We start from the raw sequence: 22,500 nt of genomic DNA on the forward strand, positions 1-22,500 counted from the left end.
ATATATATATATATATATATATATATATATGTATATACACATACATGTGTGTGTAATATATATATGTATTCACATACATATATATATATATATATATAAATATATATATATATATATACATATATATATATATATATATATATATATATATATATATATATATATATATATATATATATATATATATATATATATATATATATATATATACATATATATATATATATAAGCACATATTCCCATATGCACATATACATACACAATTGTATATCGACTGAGGGCCTCCTACAGATCACATTCATGAATAAACAAATCATTTAAATTCAAATATATATATCTATGTATATATACATGTGCATATATAAGTGTGCATATATATAGCATATATATAGCATATATATATATATATATATATATATATATATATATACATTTCCATCCACATGCAAGTACACGTTCACACATGCCTACATACATAAATATATATATATATATATATATATATATATATATATATATATATATATATATATATGCATGATTATTATTATTATTATTATTTATAGATAGAGAGGAGAACCGTTTACTACTCACTGAAAGCAGCTTATCTATCTAGAATCACTTGTAGTGTTTTAAGCACTATTCATGCTTTGGTAAATAGTAATATGCCAGTTAGTCTGCAAATGTCGATAGAGCATCACGCTCTTTTTACCTTTGAAACTTGCGGCTGTGTTTTCATTTTCATCCGTGTAATTTCCTCACGTGTCTTCTCACTCTCTGTATGTTTTTTTCTTTCATATCTCTTCTATCGTTTTCTCGCACAGTCAGTGTGTGGTGAATACGTTGGTTTTGTTGTCGTCATATTGGTGGTTGTTTTTGTTGTTGCTGTGGCTGTGGTGGTAGTGGTGGTGGTTGTGGTGATGGCGGTGGTGGTGGTGGTGGTGGTGGTAGTGTCGAAGGTGCTGGTGGGGGTGGCAGTAATAGTGATGGTGGTGAATGTGTTTTTATTTGTTCGCTTTTGTTTTCCATCGTGTTGTTTGACCACCTCTGTCAAGATATAAGGATGCATTATGTTGTTTATCTTTTTCTTTATTGTTTATATGTTTAGAAGTTTTTTTTCTTTTGTACAAGTATGTTCGTCGTTTGTGTATCTCTATCTATTAGAGAATATTTTTTATATACGCCTATATATATATATATATATATATATATATATATATATATATATATATATCAATATATATCAATCTATTTGAAAGGCAAACAAATACGTATATATATTTACGTATATACCGTATATAATTTTATTTATTGGCATCACTATCCATCTATCTATCTTTGTGTGTATGTGTGTGCGTTTATATATATATATATATATATATATATATATATATATATATATTGTATATCGGTTAGTGTCTGTTATTTATTTGTCAGTTCATATGTATTGATATATATATATATATATATACATATATATATATATATAGGAAAATAGGCACATATGTATAAATATATATATATATATATATATATATATATGTACGTGTATGCATATGAGTTTTGTGTGTGTGTGTATTTGTTTGTTGTGTGTGTGTGTCAGTGTGTTGTTAAATTGTAAAGACAGATATGGTTGTATATTTATTGCCAAACGGAAGCTCCTAAAATACTAGGTAAATATACATACACGCGTGCGCGTATGCGTTTGTATGTGTGCTTCTGTGTGAACGCCTATAGGTGTGTATGTGTATATACGTATGTTTTTACGTATGTTTACATGACCCGTTAAAAGTCTTGCCTCCCTAATAGGGTGTTGCTATGTTCCAATATTCAAATTATCGGCTGAATATATATATATATATATATCGGCTTCTGTGTATGAGTGAGCTTTTGTGTATCTCTCTCTCTCTCTCTCTCTCTCTCTATATATATATATATATATATATATATATATATATATATATATATATATGTATGTACTCGTGAATGAGAATTTGAAGTGTTGTGTATTTGTAGATGAGTTTGTGTGTGTGTCTGTGTGTGTGTGTTCGTGTATGAGTGTATTTGAGTGTTAGCCAATCTGCAAGTATATGTGTCCTTGCACATGCGTGTCTCCAATCGTGTGCCAGTGTTTATGGAATCGTACACTCATGTTTACTTGCGTATCAGCGTTAATATGTCTGTATGCCTATTAGTTTGTTTGTGTGTGTGTGTGTCTGTATGCTTGCGTGTGCACGCCTCTCTATGTGTATATGTAAAAGTGTGCATGCGTATATATTTATACATGTGGGTGTTTGTCTATCTATCTATCTATCTATCTATCTATCTATCTATCTGTCTGTCTGTCTGTCTGTCTGTCTATCTATTTATCTATGGGGGTTTAGTTCACAGGTGATCTAAACGATTAGGTACGCTAGGTAAGTGCTGTAACGGATTACTAGCGCTCCAAGGTGTGAATTTTTTTTCCAATAATAATAATGTATATAACTTGAGATGTTTGCCTTGCCTTAACGTTTGTTGTCCTCTTTAACAATTTTACATATACATTTATACACACATATATATATATGTATGTATGTATGTATGTATATATGTATGTATGTATGTATGTATGTATGTATGTACGTGTATTTAACTATGTATGTAAGTTTGTAATGTGTGGTGAGATTATATTTGTACGTGTGCGTGTGTATACATACATATACATACATATATATATTGCGTGTATGTGACGTTTTGACAGCGTGTGTTGCTCTGAGGGCAGTTAGAGAGGTATGTATGTATGTAGGTAGACTTAGTACATGTGCTAGTAGCAACTAGCCAGTTATTATTAACCGGTTTCCAGATAAGGTGGTGAGATCCACCACTACTAAAGCCGCTTTACCGATATTGTTATTGTTGCTACTTCCGCCCCGCCGCCGCCGCCGCTGCGGCCTCCACTCCCGCCTCCGCTTTCGCCACCGACACCACCTACGCCGCCATTACTGCTGCTCCTGATCTAATGCTGGAGTCGATGACTACGATGACAACGACGATGATTAGGCTGGTGATTATTATGATGAAGAACGTGCTGACGATGACGATGATGACGATAATTTTTGTCAGGATGAAAATGGTGTTGATGTTTTTTTTTTTATCGTTGTTGCGGTTATAATTGTTGATGTGGTCGCTGTTGCTATTATTGTTGTTGTTGATGAGTTACTGTTATTTTTACTTCTGCTGCTGCTGCTATAGTAATAGTTTCTTTGTTGTTGTATAGTGGGGACAGGGGGCGTTCTTTCAGCTCTTGTTTTTTATTTGTCCTCCTTATGTCGATAGTACTGCTGCTGCTGTTGTTAAGACAGTAATATATCGACGGTAATATAATAGAGAGAGAGAGAGAGAGAGGCACGGAGAGACAGAGAAAGAAAGCGAGTGAAAAGGAAAGAGATAGAAGAAAGAGTAAGAAGGAGTGAGTAGCGCTGGTTAGTGATACCAGCTGATGTGAACTCATTCTTCTTGACCTTCCTTCTCTTTTTTCTCAATCTCACCATTCCCTTTTCTTTTTCTTTATCTCTCTCTCTCTCTCTCTCTCCGTCTCTGTCTCTGTCTCTCTGTGTCTTTTTCTCTCTCTCTCTTCTCATTCTACTTCACAATAAACACACAAACACGCATACATACATACAAATAAACACGAGCTTCGGTACGAGCGCGCACACGAACACACGCACACAAGCGCAAAAATTATTCTTTCTCTCTCTCTCTCTCTCTCTCTCTCTTTCTCTCTCTCTCTCTCTCTCTCTTTCTCTCTCTCTCTCTCCCTCTTTACCTCTCTCACATGTTTCATTCACACATGCGAATACACACATATTTACTCTTTGTCTTCCTCTCTTTCCTTTCCACCTCACATTAACAAACGCATACACACAGACCCTCACTCTTTCTCTCCCCCTCTCTCTCCCCCCTCTCTCCCCTCTCCTCCCCCATCTCCTCCCCCACAAAAATATAAACACAAATACAAACGCACAAGCGCAGTCATGAATTATCCCTCTCTTTGTCTATCTATCTATCTATCTATCTATCTATCTATCTATCTATCTATCTATCTATCTATCTATCCACTTCTTTCTTTGTATCTCTCTCATTACCCCCTCTCTCTTTTATACTTACACACAGAAGCCGTATTTCCTCGGCATCTCTCTCTCTCTCTCTCCCATCTCTCCAACAGTGTCATGACGTTTTTGTTATCTGTTGTCCTGGTGTCCTGTTTTGATCATGAACTTCCTCAACAATGTCAGATACTTGTTTCTATTTACTGGGAATAGTAGTAGTAGTAGTAGTAGTAGTAGTAGTAGTAGTAGTAGTAGTAGTAGTAGTAAGAGGAGGAGGAGGAGGAGGAGAAGGGCAGCAGCAGAATTAGTGTTGTTGTTGCTTAACTTTTGGTCAGATTCCACCAAACAGGCCTATGATCTAAAGAGTTGCAATATTGACCACTGCGTCTTTGTTTTCGTCCAATAGGATGTTGTCACCATGGCTACGCTGATCAGACTGACATTTGCTAATTTTTCCTTGTACAACAAAATAATACTATTTGCTTTTTCGAAGCGTTAGGTAATGGAGACGTTGTACAACACAAATACGGAGAATCTTGCCTCTCACAATATAGAAACACTTCTCATGGCACCAGCAGACAAAATGGAAAAGGCACTGCCCCAGATGAATGTAAGGTAGATGTGCTGGAACAGCCACTCTAACTCGCGGGGCTCGCATTTGCGGACAGCAATCTTTGCTTGGATAGCGGTGAGCAGGGATATGGTCAGGGAACTAAGAACTGGTCTCAACTGCCACAGGCTCAACCATAAACCTGATAGAAAGCGACCGACACATTGACAATACAGGATATCTAAGACAATATTTGTAATTTCTGAGTTAGCACGCCCGGCGAAATACCTAGCGGTATTTCGTCTGTCTTTATGTTCTGAGATCAAATTCCGCCGAGGTCGACTTTGCCTTTCATCTTTACGGAGTGAATAGATTAACTAGCAGTTGCGTACTGGGGCCGATCTAATCGACTGGCCCTCCTCCAGAATTTCGGGCCTTGTGCCTAGAGTAGAAAATAATTTTTGTCAGTTCTGTTCTTTCAGCCTGTTTCTATATACATAGGTGAAATACAGGCATTTGTGCTGGAGTAAGAACTTTTCTTTGCAGTTAATGGGATTTGGAGCCCGATTCCATAGCGCGACAGTTTGGTTAAGTAGTTTCTCAGCAAATAAGGAGTTTTCCAATACATTGTGAGTACTATTCGGTAAATGGAAACAGTGTAAAAGACAACGTATGTATATATGTATGTGGATCAATCTCTGCTTGAGTGGTCCATGGTGTCCCGAAATAATTAGCTTCAGTTCGACGGCGTCTAACATAAGCCTTTCGTCTGATCCAAAGATGCAGAAGCGGGAGTCATCTCTCCAAAGATCTTTTGACCTGTCTTCGACCGTCCTCAGAAATTATCGGCCTCTTTCGAGCGATTCGGCCGAACAGTCCAAATTCTTTAATGTGGTTTCTGACAGCTTGTGGTGTAAAACTGATGTCAGTTGCATCGGATAATTGCTTGCAAATGTCCACTGCTGTTAACATTCGGTTACCTTCAGAGCCTGTGAATTCGTTGATCCATCTATACCGTTGTTTTCCTCGGAGCGCCCGTTCTTTGCCGATCTTTGTATTGGCCGGTGGCTTGGTAAAGCTTCTACACTTAAACATAAGCCGTTTTGCTGCATCCTAATCGATTGCTAATGTTCATGAAGAACACATTTTGCTGATGAACCCACACGATCTTTGATCTAGTAACTGGGCTGAAACTACGATGCGTTCCCATAGCGAATTAATGTGTAACAATGCTCGATTATTAAATAAAACAGAGCAGTAGGTCCAGCCATATGACCACCCATTTGGTTTATCAATTTGCATAATCTTCGTACGGTCTTAAACTTCTTTCGCCGACAATTTCTAATCATTTGAATTAATTGCGCATTAAAATTATTCGAATTATAGAAAGATATATAACACCTTTCACATTCGAATGAGAAATAATTCTACATAAATTGTAAAAAAATAATTTTATACAGTTTTATTTAAAATAATTCATGAAGGAATAGAAGTGTCATCATCGGTTTAAAAAAAAAATTATATATATATATATATATATATATATATATATATATATATATATGAATTTAAGGATTGGAGAAAACGCATGTTATAATTGCATACTTTATTCCTACATATGTTTCAAAGGATTACAACCTGTGTGATCCATAGGGAAATACACATAATTATATATATATATATGTATATAAAAATATATAGAGAGATAGATAGATAGATAGATAGATAGATAGATAGATAGATAGATATAAAATATACAGGGTAGGATAATTATAGAAATTTTTCTACCAGTGGTTAGCATGTATAAAACAGTCAATAGACAGCATATTTTTCATATAAGATTAGTGTACGTTTAAACGTACACTAATCCTATATTTCATTTCAAAGTTTCAGCTCAGAGCTGCGGCCATGCTGATGCACCACCGTGTATATATATATATATACATATATATATCAATATATATATATGCACACACGCACACACACACACACACACACACACACACGCACACACACACACACACACACACACACACACACACACACTCAAATACACACACACACACATTACACACAGAGGTTGCGTTGAGTACATTCTCGTTTAAATTACGTAAAAATGAAAATAACACTGACATATCATTTCACCAAACTTACATTCATTATTTTAAAATAAGGAAGAGTAAATTTATCCAATAAAATTGAAATTGACTCCTGCCACGGCCTCCAGACAACTTCGGAATCTCCTGCAACTCTTCTGGATAATCACCTTGTTTAAGTTGGTGAATACTGCCATAATCCTTGTATACTGTTCATTTTTGTCGTTAGAAGGAATTTTGTTGTTGGTTTTTCGCTCAACTGCGCCCCACACATAATAATCAAGGGGGTTGCACTCTGGGGAGTTAGGTGGCCAGATATTAGGGGTGATGCGGTCGCAGAAATTGTCTGCCAGTTATGACTTGTTTGTGTCGCATGGTGCAGAGTCCTGTTGCCAGACACAGGGTCTTCCAGCAGCGACCCTCCTGACCCACGGCAGCACTAGCACTTGATGTAGGCCTCCGTATTGAGTGTGAGGCCGTATGAGAAGATGAATGGAGGCATAACGTCGCAATCAGTAGTGATCACTCCAAACACCATGATGTCTGATCTTTGTCACTCTCGGTTCTGTGTGTTCACCATCTGTTTGTATTGGAGCTTCTGGCGCGAATGTCAAGCAGTACAATATGTCGTTTCCAAATTTCTGGCAGAATGAATTGCGTCATGGTGCTGTTTTTCTCACCGACGGTGCCCAACTGACTCTACTATACTGTGCAGTCGACAAAATCAAAGACAAAAGCTTCGTTTATGTTGTGACCATAAGTGTTATTTTGCACGCCGGAGAAAATGCTTCCCAGCGTTTCTTCCGGCTTTTTACGTACTGAGTTCAAATTCCGCTGAGGTCAACTTTATCTTTCATCCAATCAGAGTCGATAAGATAAGTACTAGTCAAGTACTGAAGTCGATGCAATTGACTTATAACACCCTGCAAATGTTTTAGACCTCGTGCTTTAGCACCTGAACCAACAGCGGTTGGACAAAATAACGGAAACACCTTAAAATTTCAGACAAATTTATTTTAATATGGAGTAGGACCGCCTTTGGCAGTAATTACAGCTTGAATTCTACGAGGTATGAACTCGTACAAAAGTTGAAGTTTTTTCAAAGGAATTTTTGTCAATTCTTCAGCTAAAACAAGTCTCCATTTCTTGTAGTGATGATGGTGGAGAATATCGATTCCTTGTTTTTTTAAATGCACCATAAATGTTCAATAATAGCAATAATAGTGAGATCTCAGGATTGTGGTGGCCAGATAAGATGTTCAACTTCACTAGAATGTTTCTCGTGCCATTCAGTAACAACTTTAGCTGTGTGAGTTGGTGCATTATCATCCTGAAAGATTGCGTTTCTCTCCGGAAACGCAATCTTGACTATAAAGTCTGCCATAAAGGAAAACCATTGGGCCGGCGGATTTCCAAGATATAGCACCCCCAGATCATCACAGACCCTCCTCCATGTTTAACATTTGGAAGAGAGCAGTCTAGGTCAAATGCTTCTTTTGGCTGTCTTCACACATATACTCGGCCGGTAGTCGGAAAGAAGATAAAGGATTACTCGGCCGAGAAAATAACATTCTTCCACTGCCCTAGGGACCAATTCTGTAGGTTTTAACTCCACTCTAAACGCTTTGCAACGTTTGTTTTTGAAAGTAGTAGTTTTCTGATTGCAGCCCTCCCGTGAAATCCGGTTTTGTGCAGCTCCCGGCCAACAGTTTTTGTGGAAACTGAGTTCTCGAGGTGATCATTAAGCTCTACAGTAATTTTGGGAGATGTACTTTTGTGATACTTTCTAACACTTCGCGTAAGAGTCCGTATCTGAAAGTTTTGATATTCTTCCGGAGTCTTGTTTCGACGAGGAAGGTTTTCCCGCTTTCTCAAAGGCTAACACTACTTTCGAGGCAGTACTTCTTGATACACCAAACATTTCAGGTGTTTTCGTTACGCTAGCAATGCCATACGAGCACCAACAGTTTGACCACATTGAAAGTCCGATAGATCTGTCATTTTAATGAATTTTAATTACCTTTCTATGATGATATCTGAAAAGAAACAGCAATTTTAGCAAAACATATTAAGCAACACTAATAATAAATTTTAAAAAAAACATAAAAATAAACAAGCTTTTGACGGTTTTATAGATATTTCAAAATTATGATGCTATGATGCTAGCTATTTCCATTATTTTGTCCTACCCCTGTATTTCCCTGATTAGTCGACTTACTAAAGTGATTCTACCCAGTCGAAATAGCAGCCAAATCTCTTAAATACAGTGATCATGGATTTCCTTCTCATAGGACAAACAATGGTATGGTCACGGCTGGCATGACTTTGATCATAGGTTTGCTCGATTCCAAACCGACTCCGGGCTAAACAACAACAACGCAGGTCAAATTCTGCTGTGATTTAAATATTTTTTATTCAAATCTTGCTATAGACAACTTTGCCATTTCATCTGTCAGATGCGATATAAGAAAATACCACTTCAGTACCTGAACAGATTTAAGAGAATGTTTCCTTTGTACATTTTTATTCCATGTAACTTCTAACTTACTCTTGCTTTAGTCATTAGGCTGTTGGCGAAAAACCTTGTCTTGGAGAACAACCTTGAGCAGTCTTAAGCTGAGGAACAACCTTGAAGAATTTTTAGTCGAATAAATTTTTAAGCTTTGTACTTATTCTATCAGGCTCTTTTGCCGAACTGCAAGCCTACGGAGACGTAAACACACCAACACCGGTTGTCAACCGGTGGTGGGAGACAAGTACACGCATAAAACATAGAGGCTCACACGCACACGCACTCACTCATACACACAAACACACACATGTACATATATAAATATATATATATATATATGCATATATATGTGTGTGTGTGTGTGTGTGTGTGTGTGTGTTTGTGTGTGGGTGTGTGTGTATTTGTGTGTGTGTTCATATTTGCCGTGTCGTCTGTCTGGATGTTATGCGTTCTTGTCCCATTTTTGGTATAATATAAACAATAAATGAGTGGAGATGGAACCGGTTAGATAATAAGGCTTAAGATTCTTTATGCGAATTCATGACTTGAAGCAAATTATGTTTTGTCTTGGGAGAGTCATATTGTCTTAAAGCCTTATTATTTAACACACGCACCGGTTCCATTTCCACTCATTTATTGTTTATGTTTTTTCTTCCAAAATCTTCGTTGCTTTTGCAGCCTTGTCAATAGATGTTGAATCTGTCCCTTATTGGAGTTGCGTTCTTTTTTGTCGGTTTGTGCGCTTGTTTGTGTGTGTGTGTGTGTGTGTGTGTGTGTGTGTGTGTGTGTGTCAGCCTGCATTTGTGCTTGTATTTGCACATATGTATGTATGTGTGTGTATTTGTGTGTATACCTCTGTCTCCTTGTGTGTATGTATATATGTATATATATATATATATATATATATATATATATATATATATAGTTTGATTTTACTGAAAGCACAGGTGAAGGTGCAAGCAGATGTATTAGTTTCACGCCACGCTCGGAAAGAAAGGAAAAGTCTTTGACGTTCCCTCTACGGTCTTCGACAGAAAGCATTGCGAGGGGACAAAAGTGAGAAGAGAGGGAAAAAATGAGTAAGGGTAACGCTACATGATGAAAATGGTTAGACACACACATATATATATGCATGCATACACACGCGCACACACAAACACACACACATACGCACACATTTATACATACATACACACACACACACACACACACACACACACACACATGTCCTCGTCTGTTGTTGTTTTTTCGTATATTCTCCCACATATAATACACGCTCACGTGGTCGCACCAGCTAATCCTGTCTCCTCTCATCACACGAACTTTTGGATTCTACCTTTTTTCCTTCTGGATCTACTCTTTCTGGACTGTTTGATTCTGAACTTTATACCCTCCGGCTGCACCTCTCCTACCCACGGATTACACTGGACCCATCTTCTGATTGGAAATCGCTTCAATATACCACGACGTCCCAAAAACTTTTGAACTTTTGAACTTTTCCACTTTTGTAGACCTCCTTTATTCAATATTTTTTCTCCGTGTTTTTCTCCTTGTCTCCGTATTCTTTCTGTTGAAGAGCGTAGCTCGAAACGTCAAAGACTTTCCGTATTCCCGAGCGTCATACTAATACATCCTTTTGTGATTTACACCACCTGTCCTCGTCTGTTGTTGTTTTTTCGTATATTCTCCCATATATATATATATATATATATATATATATATATATATGTTTGTGTGTGTGTGTGTGTGTGTGTGTGTGTGTGTGTTTGTATAAATGAATACGTGAGTGTATAACTATAGGTGTGTAAACAAGAAGCTATACATGTACGTACGCACACACACACACACACACACACACGAAGATATAAGGTATACGCATATATGGATGTACATCAAATGCGTAAAATATATTCGATTGACAGACAACATAGCCAAAATGAGTGGCCTACTACTACTACTACTACTACTACTACTACTACTACTACTACTCGTTGTTGTTGTTAGTGGTAATGGTAGTAGTTGTTACAGGTATGGTCTTGGTGACAACGCTGTCGACATTGTGTCATGATGAAAGTCCAAAGTCTTTTATTGTATTTGGTCTTAAATTAATATTGATATGTTATTACAAACAACCTGCTTCACCTGTAAACTTTATTTATTTATTTATATATTTTTTACATCACACCTTAGTTCCCCTCGACCTATTACCCTTCGATCCGTACTACACCTGTTGGCTGTTCTTCAACATGTCACCTTACGCTTCAATCAATAACCATCCTAACGCATTGCACAATGTTTCTATCATGCGAACCACACGCATGATTGCGTTCATGGTGATCTTCTATGCCTCATTGGTTTATTGCTTTCGATAAGATAGATAATAAAAAGTCAGCCAGACAAACAAACAAACAGATAGATAGATAGATAGATAGATAGATAGATAGATAGATAGATAGATAGATAGATAACGAAAATGTTAAAGAAAGAATGAGAGAAGACGATAGATATGCGTTTATATAAATATATATATCCTTCGCAACCACGTGGTTCAGGGTTCAATCCCACTCACTAATTGGCACCGTGGGCAAGTGACTTCTACTATAGCCCCGGGCCGACCAACGCTTTGTCAATAGATTTGGTAGACGGAAACTGAAAGAAGCCCGTCGTACATATGTGTGTGCGTGGGTGTGTGTGTGTGTGTATGCATGTGTATGCATGTCTGTGTGTGTGTGTGTGTGTGTGTGCCTTTGAGTCTATGTTTGTCTCGCACAACACTCATTTGACAACTGACAACCGGTGTTGGTGTGTTTACATCCTCGAAACAGTTGTTCGGCAAAAGAGCCTATAGAATATTACTAGGCTTCAGAAATAAGTCCCGTGTTCGATCTGTTCGACTAAAACCCTTCAAGGTGGAGCTCCAGCACGGCCGCAGTTAAATGACTGAGATAAGTAAAAAAGTAAAAGAATATATATATATACCTATATATATATATATATATATATATATATATATATATATATATATACATACATACATATATATAAACAGACACACACACTCACATACACTCACACACACATACACACACATATGCACGCATGTATACAACGAAACATTGTTAGATTTTTTTAATGCTGGGGTACAATATGAATTTGGTTGTTATTTCTAGCAGAGTAAGCAACTGCTTAGAGGCTCCCATATAATCTATTATTGTTTTCAAAACACCCTCACATACATACACACACACCCCCCACACATATATGCATATATATATGTACATGTATACACACACATACAAACACACCCTCTCACACACACAGACATACACACCTATAAAATATATTGATTATCTATGAATATAACAGCGGTTAAAACCTGCTGAAACGACAAAACGCGACTAGTTACGCAGTTACGCCCTTCTGTGTCCCGAGTTCAAGTCCCACGGGGTTCGTCGTGGCCTTTTATCTCACCTTTGTCTGTCTCTCTCTCTCTCTCCTTTTCGCTCTCTTTCTCTCTTTCTCTTTCTATAGTGGGTGGGAACGGATATCGTCCCTGTCACGATGTAATCGGTTCCATCACCTCTCTTTGACAACTGACATGTAAAGAAGAGAGAAATCTATAAAGGTTATAAAGATCAAGGAAAATCACACAAGCAAACTGATGACCATGTAAATAGAAATAATTGGTGAATCGACCCCCAGATCCTTGGGCATTATTCATCTTATTGACCCCTAATCGCCAGAACAATAAAAGAGGGAGATAAATCTCAACGGGAATTGAAGTTCAAATTCGGAAGGACGAAGTTGAATTTCTGTATAGCAATTAGTAATGAACTCATTTATTTAAAGAGAGAAAAAAAAAACAAAAAACAATTAAGAACAATATGGGCGCAGGGATGGGTGCAATTTTAAAAAGCTTGATTCCCAACCATGTGGTCTTGAGCAGCACTTTGGACAAGTGTCTTTTACTATAGCCCTGGGTCGACCAATGCCTCGTGTGTGGATTTGTTAGGCGGAAAATAAAAGAAGTACGTCGTATATATATATATATATATATATATATATATATATATATATATATATATACGTATATAAGGGATGACCACTAGGTGGACATCCAATATGCTAGAAAGAGGTCATCAACGACCCTTTCAGTCACCCTATCTATCTATCTATCTATCTATCTATCTATCTATCTATCTATCTCTTTCTCTCTCTCTCTCTCTCTCTCTCTCTCTATATATATATATATATATATATATATATATATATATATAATATACATACATAACGTACTTCTCTCCCAAAATAAATTATAACTGACAAGTTTTCTTGTAAGAAAACATCTAAAGTAAAACAATGGGGTAACTCTTTTTAAGTTACGTCGCATAATTTCTTTGACGAATACAGTGCTTGTCAGGAGGGTTCTAGATGTTGTTCGTTGAATTTATCTACCTTTTAGGGGATTAGTTATCCACTAGTTGTAGATGCAAGCATATCTGAGTAGTTAAAATGTCTGCTTTGCAGCAATGAAGACCTGGTCTCAACTCTTTAGCGCGGTATATTGCACAAGTTCATTTACCATAGTCACCTGTCGACCCAAGCCTTTTGAATGAATTTGAGTAACCGAAAACCGTGTTGAAGCTTATCAAATGGTTTTATCAATAATTCAAAGGTCAATCTTGTCACACACTGTGAAACGTTGATTCTATCTTACAATTACATTAAGAGTACACGTTTTTGTGGGGTACTCAGTCATTCTGTACACTACTTCAATGTGCAGGTTGTCCTGTTGATCGAACAAACGGAGATCCATACAGGCAAATCGACCTGAGAATCCATCATACCACCTTCGGACCTTCTATTGTGTCGATCAGCATATTAAAATTACATCAGACTCCTGAGCTTTTTTGAAAATAGAGTGCCAGATTGCCAAATGCATTTTTCTGTAAATAAAACGGAAGGATGAGGCTTGAACATATTTTAATCATAGGTCAGCACTTGCAGAACTGATATGGGACTGAACAATACTATAACTAAGAGTTGCAATTAATCAACTGGAGAGTGGCTAATGCAAAATTATACCGCAAAAATTCTTTGACGAATACAGTGCTTATCAGGAAAGTTCCAGAAGTTATAACGCAAAATTTCTTCAAGTATCCTCTTGATAATGAATGAATATACTGGTTAATGTAGTCTTAGAGATGCAATTCCTTAAAGAAGGATAGGAATGGTAATAAGTAAAGCACTTTTGATCATATTTTTGCTTAGTGTAAGGCTCGGGAGTTAAACAAATGTCTAACACTGGGTGAACTCAGTCAATATAAGGTAAATATTGTCTTGATCATTGACACAACATAGCACCTGTATGAGAATATTAACCAACCATTCTTAATGAGTACCATTCACTTAAACAACCTGCAACTCCTCTTTCTAACTTTTCTCAAACCGTTTTCTCTAAAGTCACGATTTAGCTGAGTTGTTTAAACACTGCGTAAAAAGTCTTTTGGCATTCATTCTTGCTATCTTCTGAGTTCAGATCCTGCTGGGCTCAACTTCATCTTTTCGTAGACGATATAAATATGCTACCTGCCAAGTACTGGGGTGGAAACTGCTTTTGAAACACACACACACTCTCTCTCTCTCTCTCTCTCTCTCTCTCTCTCTCTCTCTCTCTCTCTCTCTCTCTCTCTCTCTCCCTCTGTCTCTCCCTGTCTCTCCCTCTCTCTCTCTTTCTTTCTCATCTCGGATAAGCATGACTGGAATGGTCTTAGACGGCCATGGATAGTAATTTGACTACGGGACTCGTAACTGATTATGAAAGTTATAATGTATTAAGGAGGATCGTGACCTTGAACCACAGTTGCTAAGTGCCAATGATGACGATGACTTTTGATGATAGGTCGGCTTTCTAAAGATTCACCTTAGAACTAAACAACAACACTAATATACACAATGATGATTTATTTAATCTAGATACATTGACCTTTGGAACAAGATACAATATCATCGTCACCAGAATATTACTTGTACTTATTTTATAACCGAAGGGGGCATGAAAAACAAAATCAGTAAAAGATTTGAACCGAAGAACAAGAGACACAAAACGAAATGCTCTAATACATTTACTGTAAAGCTGTATGGCCACAATAATCGACATAGGTTTAAACAAGTATTTCAGCGACGTCAGTCTAAGTGTAATTGGTAATATTCAATAAGCATTATGATGGCGAGTTGGTAGAATCGTTAGCACGCCGGACAAATTACTTAACGGTATTGTGAGTTCAAATTCCGCCAAGGTTGACTTTCCATTTTATCATTTCGGGGCCGATAAAATAAGTACAAGTTGAGCCCTGGAGTCGATACAATCGACTTATTTGCTCCCGTAAAATTGCTGTCCTTGTGACACATTTTCAAATTAATATTCAGTAATTATAATAGTCTTGGACAGTAATTATAATAGTCTAGAATTCCGCGGATGTTTCACAGCGCTCAAGCAGACACAAAGTAAAACAGAGATCCTTGTAACAACAACAACCACAGCAGCTGCAGCAACAACAATGATGAGTCAGCGCGGGACCTTTTTGGAGTTCTTTCGACCAACAAGAAAAATAGCCCATTGGAACCCCCATGCTATGGTCTTAAAAAGGAAACAACCCATAAATGTTTAATACAGTCGCAAATAATACATGACTAAATGAAAATAAGGGACAGGATGCTTATGGCTGGAGCACCTTTGATTATTAGGTTTGCTTCACTGGGCCATATCTGGAGAGAAGTCTAAAAACTAAAAACACCAGTAACTTAAGAAATAACAATAACACTATCAACAGATATTAGAAGATCCAGAAGAGGCGCATTTTCTGAGGCGTAATATTCATTCTTGTGTTTCCTTTTTACTTAAGTATTGTTTGTCTTCTAAGGCGTAATAAATTGAAACAGTGACTATTAGTAGCGTAAAATAAGGGTAGAAAACGAGATTAGATAAATGTATTCACCCAAGCATGGATTGTTCCTTAGAGAAAAGCAAAGAAGATGAATAAATAAATAACGTTACGAAGAAAGAAAGGAAATTAAATAAATAGAATAAAATAAAAAGTAAAAAGAAATCAAGAAGAATCACGAATTCTTCGAGCGTGAAATAGAATATTTTTACAAACACTGAGTGATTGGATTTTATGATTGTGAACGGTCTAATAAGTGTAGTGAAAGTAAGTATATAGTGACTGAATAGTCAAATGCATCTATACGTCAATCCTTCTGATGTCACCTGTCTGTCCATCCATAAATTTAAATCTATACATAGGCACACACACATACATGCAATTACCACACACGCATATACTTGTATACATAATACAAACATATAAATATACACACGCACACACACATTATATAAACAGATATATGTGTGTGTATATTTGTGTGTGTGTGTGTTTGTGTGTACATACATGCACACATACAAGTGTATGTGTGTGTGCTTGTGTGTGCGGAAGCATATAGGCATAATTCTATTATACATGGAAAATAGAAATTTATAAACTCTTAAGTTAGACGCTCCACCCTTCTATCTCCCAAGCGACTAAAAGGATCTGTCGCAACAGGACTTCTTAGTATATAGCAACATAAAAGCGTACGCCCCTCTATTTCTTTCTCTTTATATACATACGTATGTATTTCTCTTTATATACATACGTACATGCGTTTCTCTTTACATACATACGTACATGCATATATACACACACAGACACACACACACACACACACACACACACAAACACACATACATAGACACACACACACACACACACACAAACATACAAGACCACCGACATTATGACCAGGTGATTAAAAGTTCGCTTCATAATCGTGGGTCCTGGGTTCAATCTCGTTGCTTGGCATCCTAAGAAAACGTGTTTTTCTAGCTTCAAATCGATTGTTTTTATTGTGAGTGAAATTCAGTAAAAGGAAACTATATGGAAGCCTATGGCATAAACTGTAACAAGAATTCATAGAGCTCTGATACTGATTTTTTAAAATTTGGTACTTTCTCTATTGGTCAAATATTTTTGCCGGGACCAGAGGCGGCTCGTAGATAAAATTAGTTGGGGTACTGCTTTCAAAAATTTTTAGCCGTTGTTTTAATATTGTGTAAAAGGAAACACACATATAAAAAGAAAATTTATATATAATGTTGATCGGTTCGTGTTTTAGCCACTTCTGAGTAGTGTGTTTAATTTGTTCACTAAACACCGCCGCGAATTCCCCCTTGTTTTTCAAAAATCCCCCCTAAATCACAAAATAAGGGATGGAAATGTGCCTTATCTTTCAAATCCTGGCAGCCACACTGAAGGTGGAGGCAGGATAATAATTTATTTCTACACTTTATTACATTCAGAAATATAAACGTTTTTAAGCACAACACACGCCGAGTCAAAAAGAAACATTACCTTCCACCGGAACACCGGGGTCGGGACTGTCGTTCACGCAATGCTCTCTCTTCCTCGGACATGTGAGCATGCGGACAACAGCCAAACTCCGCGTCGCTGGAACTGTGAAGCGCACAGTTCTATACAAGGATTTTGTATTTTTTTTTTCATAAACTAGGGGATGGCTACTGGCATTAAGCTTAAGGATTATATAATGTATAAGTATAAAGAAAGAATTAAAGAATAAAAGGACATATATTGAATGTTATCGATAATATCGAGTGGAAATAGGGGATGCTGTAGTTCTGCAGTTCCTATGCATGAGCTGCCACTGGCCTGGACACAAACAAATCAATCCCAGTTGTCAAATGGTGACACATACATGCATACATACATACATACATACATGCATACATACATACATACATACACACACGTACACACACCCACACACGTACTCACACACGCACACACACACACACACACACACACACGCACTTGCACATGTAACGGGTTGTCAAAACGATTTCTGCATACCAAGTTCTCTAATAAATATAGATATAATGAAGATATAGTGGAAGACACTCGTTCAAGACTTCAGGCAGTGGGGCTGAGCCTAAAATTATATGAGTGAGAAGCGATTGCACCTAATATCAAATGTATAATGTATAAAAAGATACATACAAGATACACATAAGCACGTAAGCAACACACATACACGCACAAATATACATGCATACATCGATATATATCCACATACTTCTCTTTATTCGTATATACATACATGTATATATTCATACATGCTCTTAATATGCCTAAGAAATATATCAGGTATATATGAAACTTAAATACCCATTATGTATCCAGACTTAAATAGTGGTTGTTTTCTTTTTTCTTTAGCTTAAACAGTATTCAAATGTTGGGGCAAGGTTTTTATTTACAAATGGCGTATCTTTTATACACTCTGTGGTTATAGCAAGAATGCTAACAAAACTAAACACATTAAAAACTGGAACCTCACGCCAAAAAAAAAAAAAAAAAGATTTCTGGTATCATTTGAGCACTTGTGTGGAATGTGCACATAATGAAATAATTTAGTGTGACTGTATAAGAGCTCCTTTTTGATTTGTTTTGCTACGCTTCGTTTCCGTTTTGCGATTAATATGGCGGTTATAAAAGTAACGCATTCTCTAAATATTGTCTCTGACACAAGTTTATATAGTGTAAGGTAAAAATATAAAATAAAATAAAAATTTAAACTTAAATCGCGGTATATAACGTATATATTTTAATACACATCTTTTGATTTGTTTTTTAACATCTGATCGTTAATATTTTTCCTGTGTTTTTAAAAATTCCGAAAAATACATGTTGTTGATTGGCACTTCCGAGTACGGAAGTAGCCAATCGAATTAAATCTTTTTCTATATTACTGGTACTTGTATCACCGAAGCGAAATGCATAAAAACAAACAAAGCAAAATATTAATCAAGTGCATTAACAGTTTTCCGGTCATTTCATGGGACTAAAATTTCCATGGAGCATAGGTGCAGGTGAAGGTTGATGGTACTAACCGAGGATCGAAACATAACCTCAGATTAAACTGATAAGGAAGTTACCACCATCATAGAACGTTCAGACTGTAGCTTAGAGTTTGCTTCTGGATCCCTGCCAAAGACGTGACACAACTGTAATTCACAAAAAAGAATGACAAAAATATTGGTTTCATTTCTTATGGACACCTTTGAATCTCGCCACTACAATTAAGCGGGTACGAATCCTTTGACTTTACCCCTGGCAGACGCACAACAGACAGTTACGTGATTTTATTTTATTTTATTTATTTGTGTATTTTGTTTACAGCTCATTATTTTCAGCTGGAAACGCAAAACTATGAGGACCACCCACCCTTTTCGTCTTCTAGGGATCAGTCAAATAAAAGTACTCCCACAAAATCGTACTCGTGGGTTCAAAGTTGGAGAACAAAAAGAGGATACAATAATCATGCCTTTCATTTCAGAAGGTAATATATTATTCTAATGAATGTATTGTAAAATAAAAACAGGACTCTTTAACTTTATCCATTCGAAATATACACGAAAGATACACAATGGAATAATATATTCACATTAAATATACACAATAAAATAGTATACGAAAAAGCACCAGTCAGCGTAAAAATTGTCTTTCGTACAGGAATATTGATAACTCTTTATTTATCAATGAGCATGAGCAATAAATACTATATACTGGCATATATTGCAGATGGAGGCGCAATTTAGAAGAAATGATTAGTATACATGTATAATGGCTGCAACTCTATTTCTGCTCATGTTTAAGAGAACAATGCTATTGCTCGATTGTTCTCTTAAATATGAGCAACAAGTATGTGGCTTTTCTGTCCTACTTGGGGTTTATACTCTTTTACACAGATGTGGTAACGATGGACACCCCTTGCAGTAAGTATTCAAAGAACTTGCGAAATTTTTCAGAAAATCTTTTGCATTTTTCGGCTACGAACAACTGTAGTATGCAACACATAATAGAGATGTTAAAAATCAAATAATACCTGTGACTCAAGCTTTTTAAATCGCAGAAAGGCCCTGCACAGAGTTAATTCCATTCTCCAAACAACTAATCCATTGCCCAGAGACAAGAATTATTCTGCAACATTGAATGCAAAGGAAGACGTACATGTAACATCAAAGTTTTCTTTCTCTCAGAAAGATGTCTAAACAAAGAACGGGTTTCTCTTACATCCAGCTGTTGGATATTAGTGTTATTGATAACATAGAACAACCTGTCCCATAGTCGGGCTGTCTGCGAGTAAACCGTCTATCTTACCAAGCCTGCTTGGTAAGGAAAGTGGTTTTCATTTGAGATTTGCAAGGCAAAAGCCAAAGCCTATCGAAGGGCGGATGAACGCAGTATAGTAAACGACTATCAAACATACGTACATATATATTTAGATACAAACATACAAACACACAACCACACACACATATGTATATGATATTATATAAAATAATATCTATCTATCTATACATATATACATACATACGCAACAGGCGACAATAAAACATCCGGACAGTTAGACAGACGATACAAAAAGGACAGGAAAAAACAAGGACGGGTGACATATACATTTAGCATAAGGGATTCTTTCTTGTCTTGGGATTCACGGTCAAACGACTGGGTGGAATTGCACGAAAAATTACACAGATGTGTAGAAAGATCCGGTGGTGTTGCTGGGATTTGTATATTTTCATAGCTCCTATAGTTACCGAGATAATCTACTATAATAATACTCGTGTGTTTATGAATGAGAACGGAAGGGGTGATAGATGAATATCGAAGGAAGGGGTGATGTCATGCTTGGTAGTGGGATGATGAAAATTGTACGCAGAAAATAAATCAAACAGCGTTTCAACTCTGTGTGAATATATGTGTGCATATGTAAAAGGGTGGTACGTGAATGTGTGTGTTTGTGTGTGTGCGTGTGCGCGCAATGGAAGTGGGATGGTTCATCTTCGTTCGCTTAGTATTTGGGTTTTTTTTTGATTTGGTTGAATCTTGGGTGATTTTTTTTTTGTTGGTCAGTTTTTTTTAGCGTTTTGACAGAAAAAGTCATTCTAAAATTGCTTTTTAACGTAAGCATTCCCAAACAAGTCGAGTGCTTACACAGAGCAGGTTTTACAGCCACATCATCCAAACCGACCGGGTGAAACCGGGATTAGCTGCTAGTATATATATATATATATATATATGTATGTATGTCATTCAGTTTTATTTCAAGATTTCTTGCCAATAGAGAAATAGAGAAAGAGCCGGTTTCCTTCATTGGAATTTCAACATCAACAACAGGGTGTATATGTAAGTATGTATGTATGTATGTATGTAATCGGTCAGCTGTTCAAAGCTCCGAAAAACCTTCTTTGAGAATTAATATCTTATGTAGACGTTGATTATGGCCGGTCAGAACGTTATCTTGAATTTCACGTTTGTTATATATATATACAATATATATATATCACGTCTGTTATACATATACAACAGCAGAGACCCGCTGGCCGGAGGCACATAACCTCTATACCTCTATGTTAACGAGGTAAGAATACAGTCTTTGTTAGTATGGTAGTGAAAAGAATCCCCGAAACAAATTTTTTGAAGGGAATACCCCTTCAGGGTGAGATGGAGTTATCTCACTTTCAACGGTTTCAGTTGTTTCCGAAATGTCATACTGGATTAAATGGAAGCTCTTGGAAGAGCCTGGACCATGCTACAACGGAAGCAGATGCTGTAAACTTTGCTTGGTCAAAATGGCAAGTATTCTCTTTTACTCTCTTTTGCTTGTTTCAGTTATTAGACTGCGGCCATGCTGGAGCACCACCTTTATTCGAGCAAATCGACCCCAAGACTTATTCTTTGGAAGCCTAGTACTTATTCTATCGGTCACTTTTGCCGAACCGCTAAGTTACAGGGACGTAAAAACACCACCATCGGTTGTCAAGCGATGTTGGGGGGACAAACACAGATACACAAACATATACACACACATACATATATACATATATACATATATACGACGGGTTTCTTGCAGTTTCCGTCTACCAAATCCACTCACAAGGCTTTGGTCGGCCCGAGGCTATAGTAGAAGACATTTGCTCAAGGAGCCACGCAGTGAGAATGAACCCGGAACCATGTGGTTAGTAAGCAAGCTACTTACCACACAGCCACTCCTGTGTCAATCAGGATGTTAAAAAATTCGTATGACCAAGGCGTGAGAATGGGCTTCTTAAATACGAAAAGTGAAATGCTTAGT

General features: G+C 36.8%; 1 protein-coding gene across 4 annotated transcripts in view; it reads right to left on the reverse strand.

Annotated features, from left to right (window-relative positions):
* Positions 1–22,500, reverse strand: part of LOC106874939 (uncharacterized) — a 231,779-nt gene that overhangs the window by 86,675 nt on the left and 122,604 nt on the right. Inside the window, exon 1 of one of the 4 annotated variants that reach the window (XM_089347894.1) lies at positions 713–1,162. The exons of 2 other annotated variants lie outside the window; for them this stretch is intronic. In XM_089347894.1, the coding sequence (XP_089204020.1) occupies positions 713–745 (33 nt within the window). In that variant the 5' untranslated portion in view covers positions 746–1,162. Of the gene's footprint in view, positions 1–594; positions 1,163–22,500 lie in introns of those variants that run through there. One more of the 4 variants, XM_089347895.1, reaches the window with a different exon arrangement.

Source organism: Octopus bimaculoides, chromosome 2, assembly GCF_046866305.1.
Source record: "Octopus bimaculoides isolate indiv1 chromosome 2, ASM4686630v1, whole genome shotgun sequence".
In the NCBI taxonomy this organism is placed as follows: Eukaryota; Metazoa; Mollusca; class Cephalopoda; order Octopoda; family Octopodidae; genus Octopus; species Octopus bimaculoides.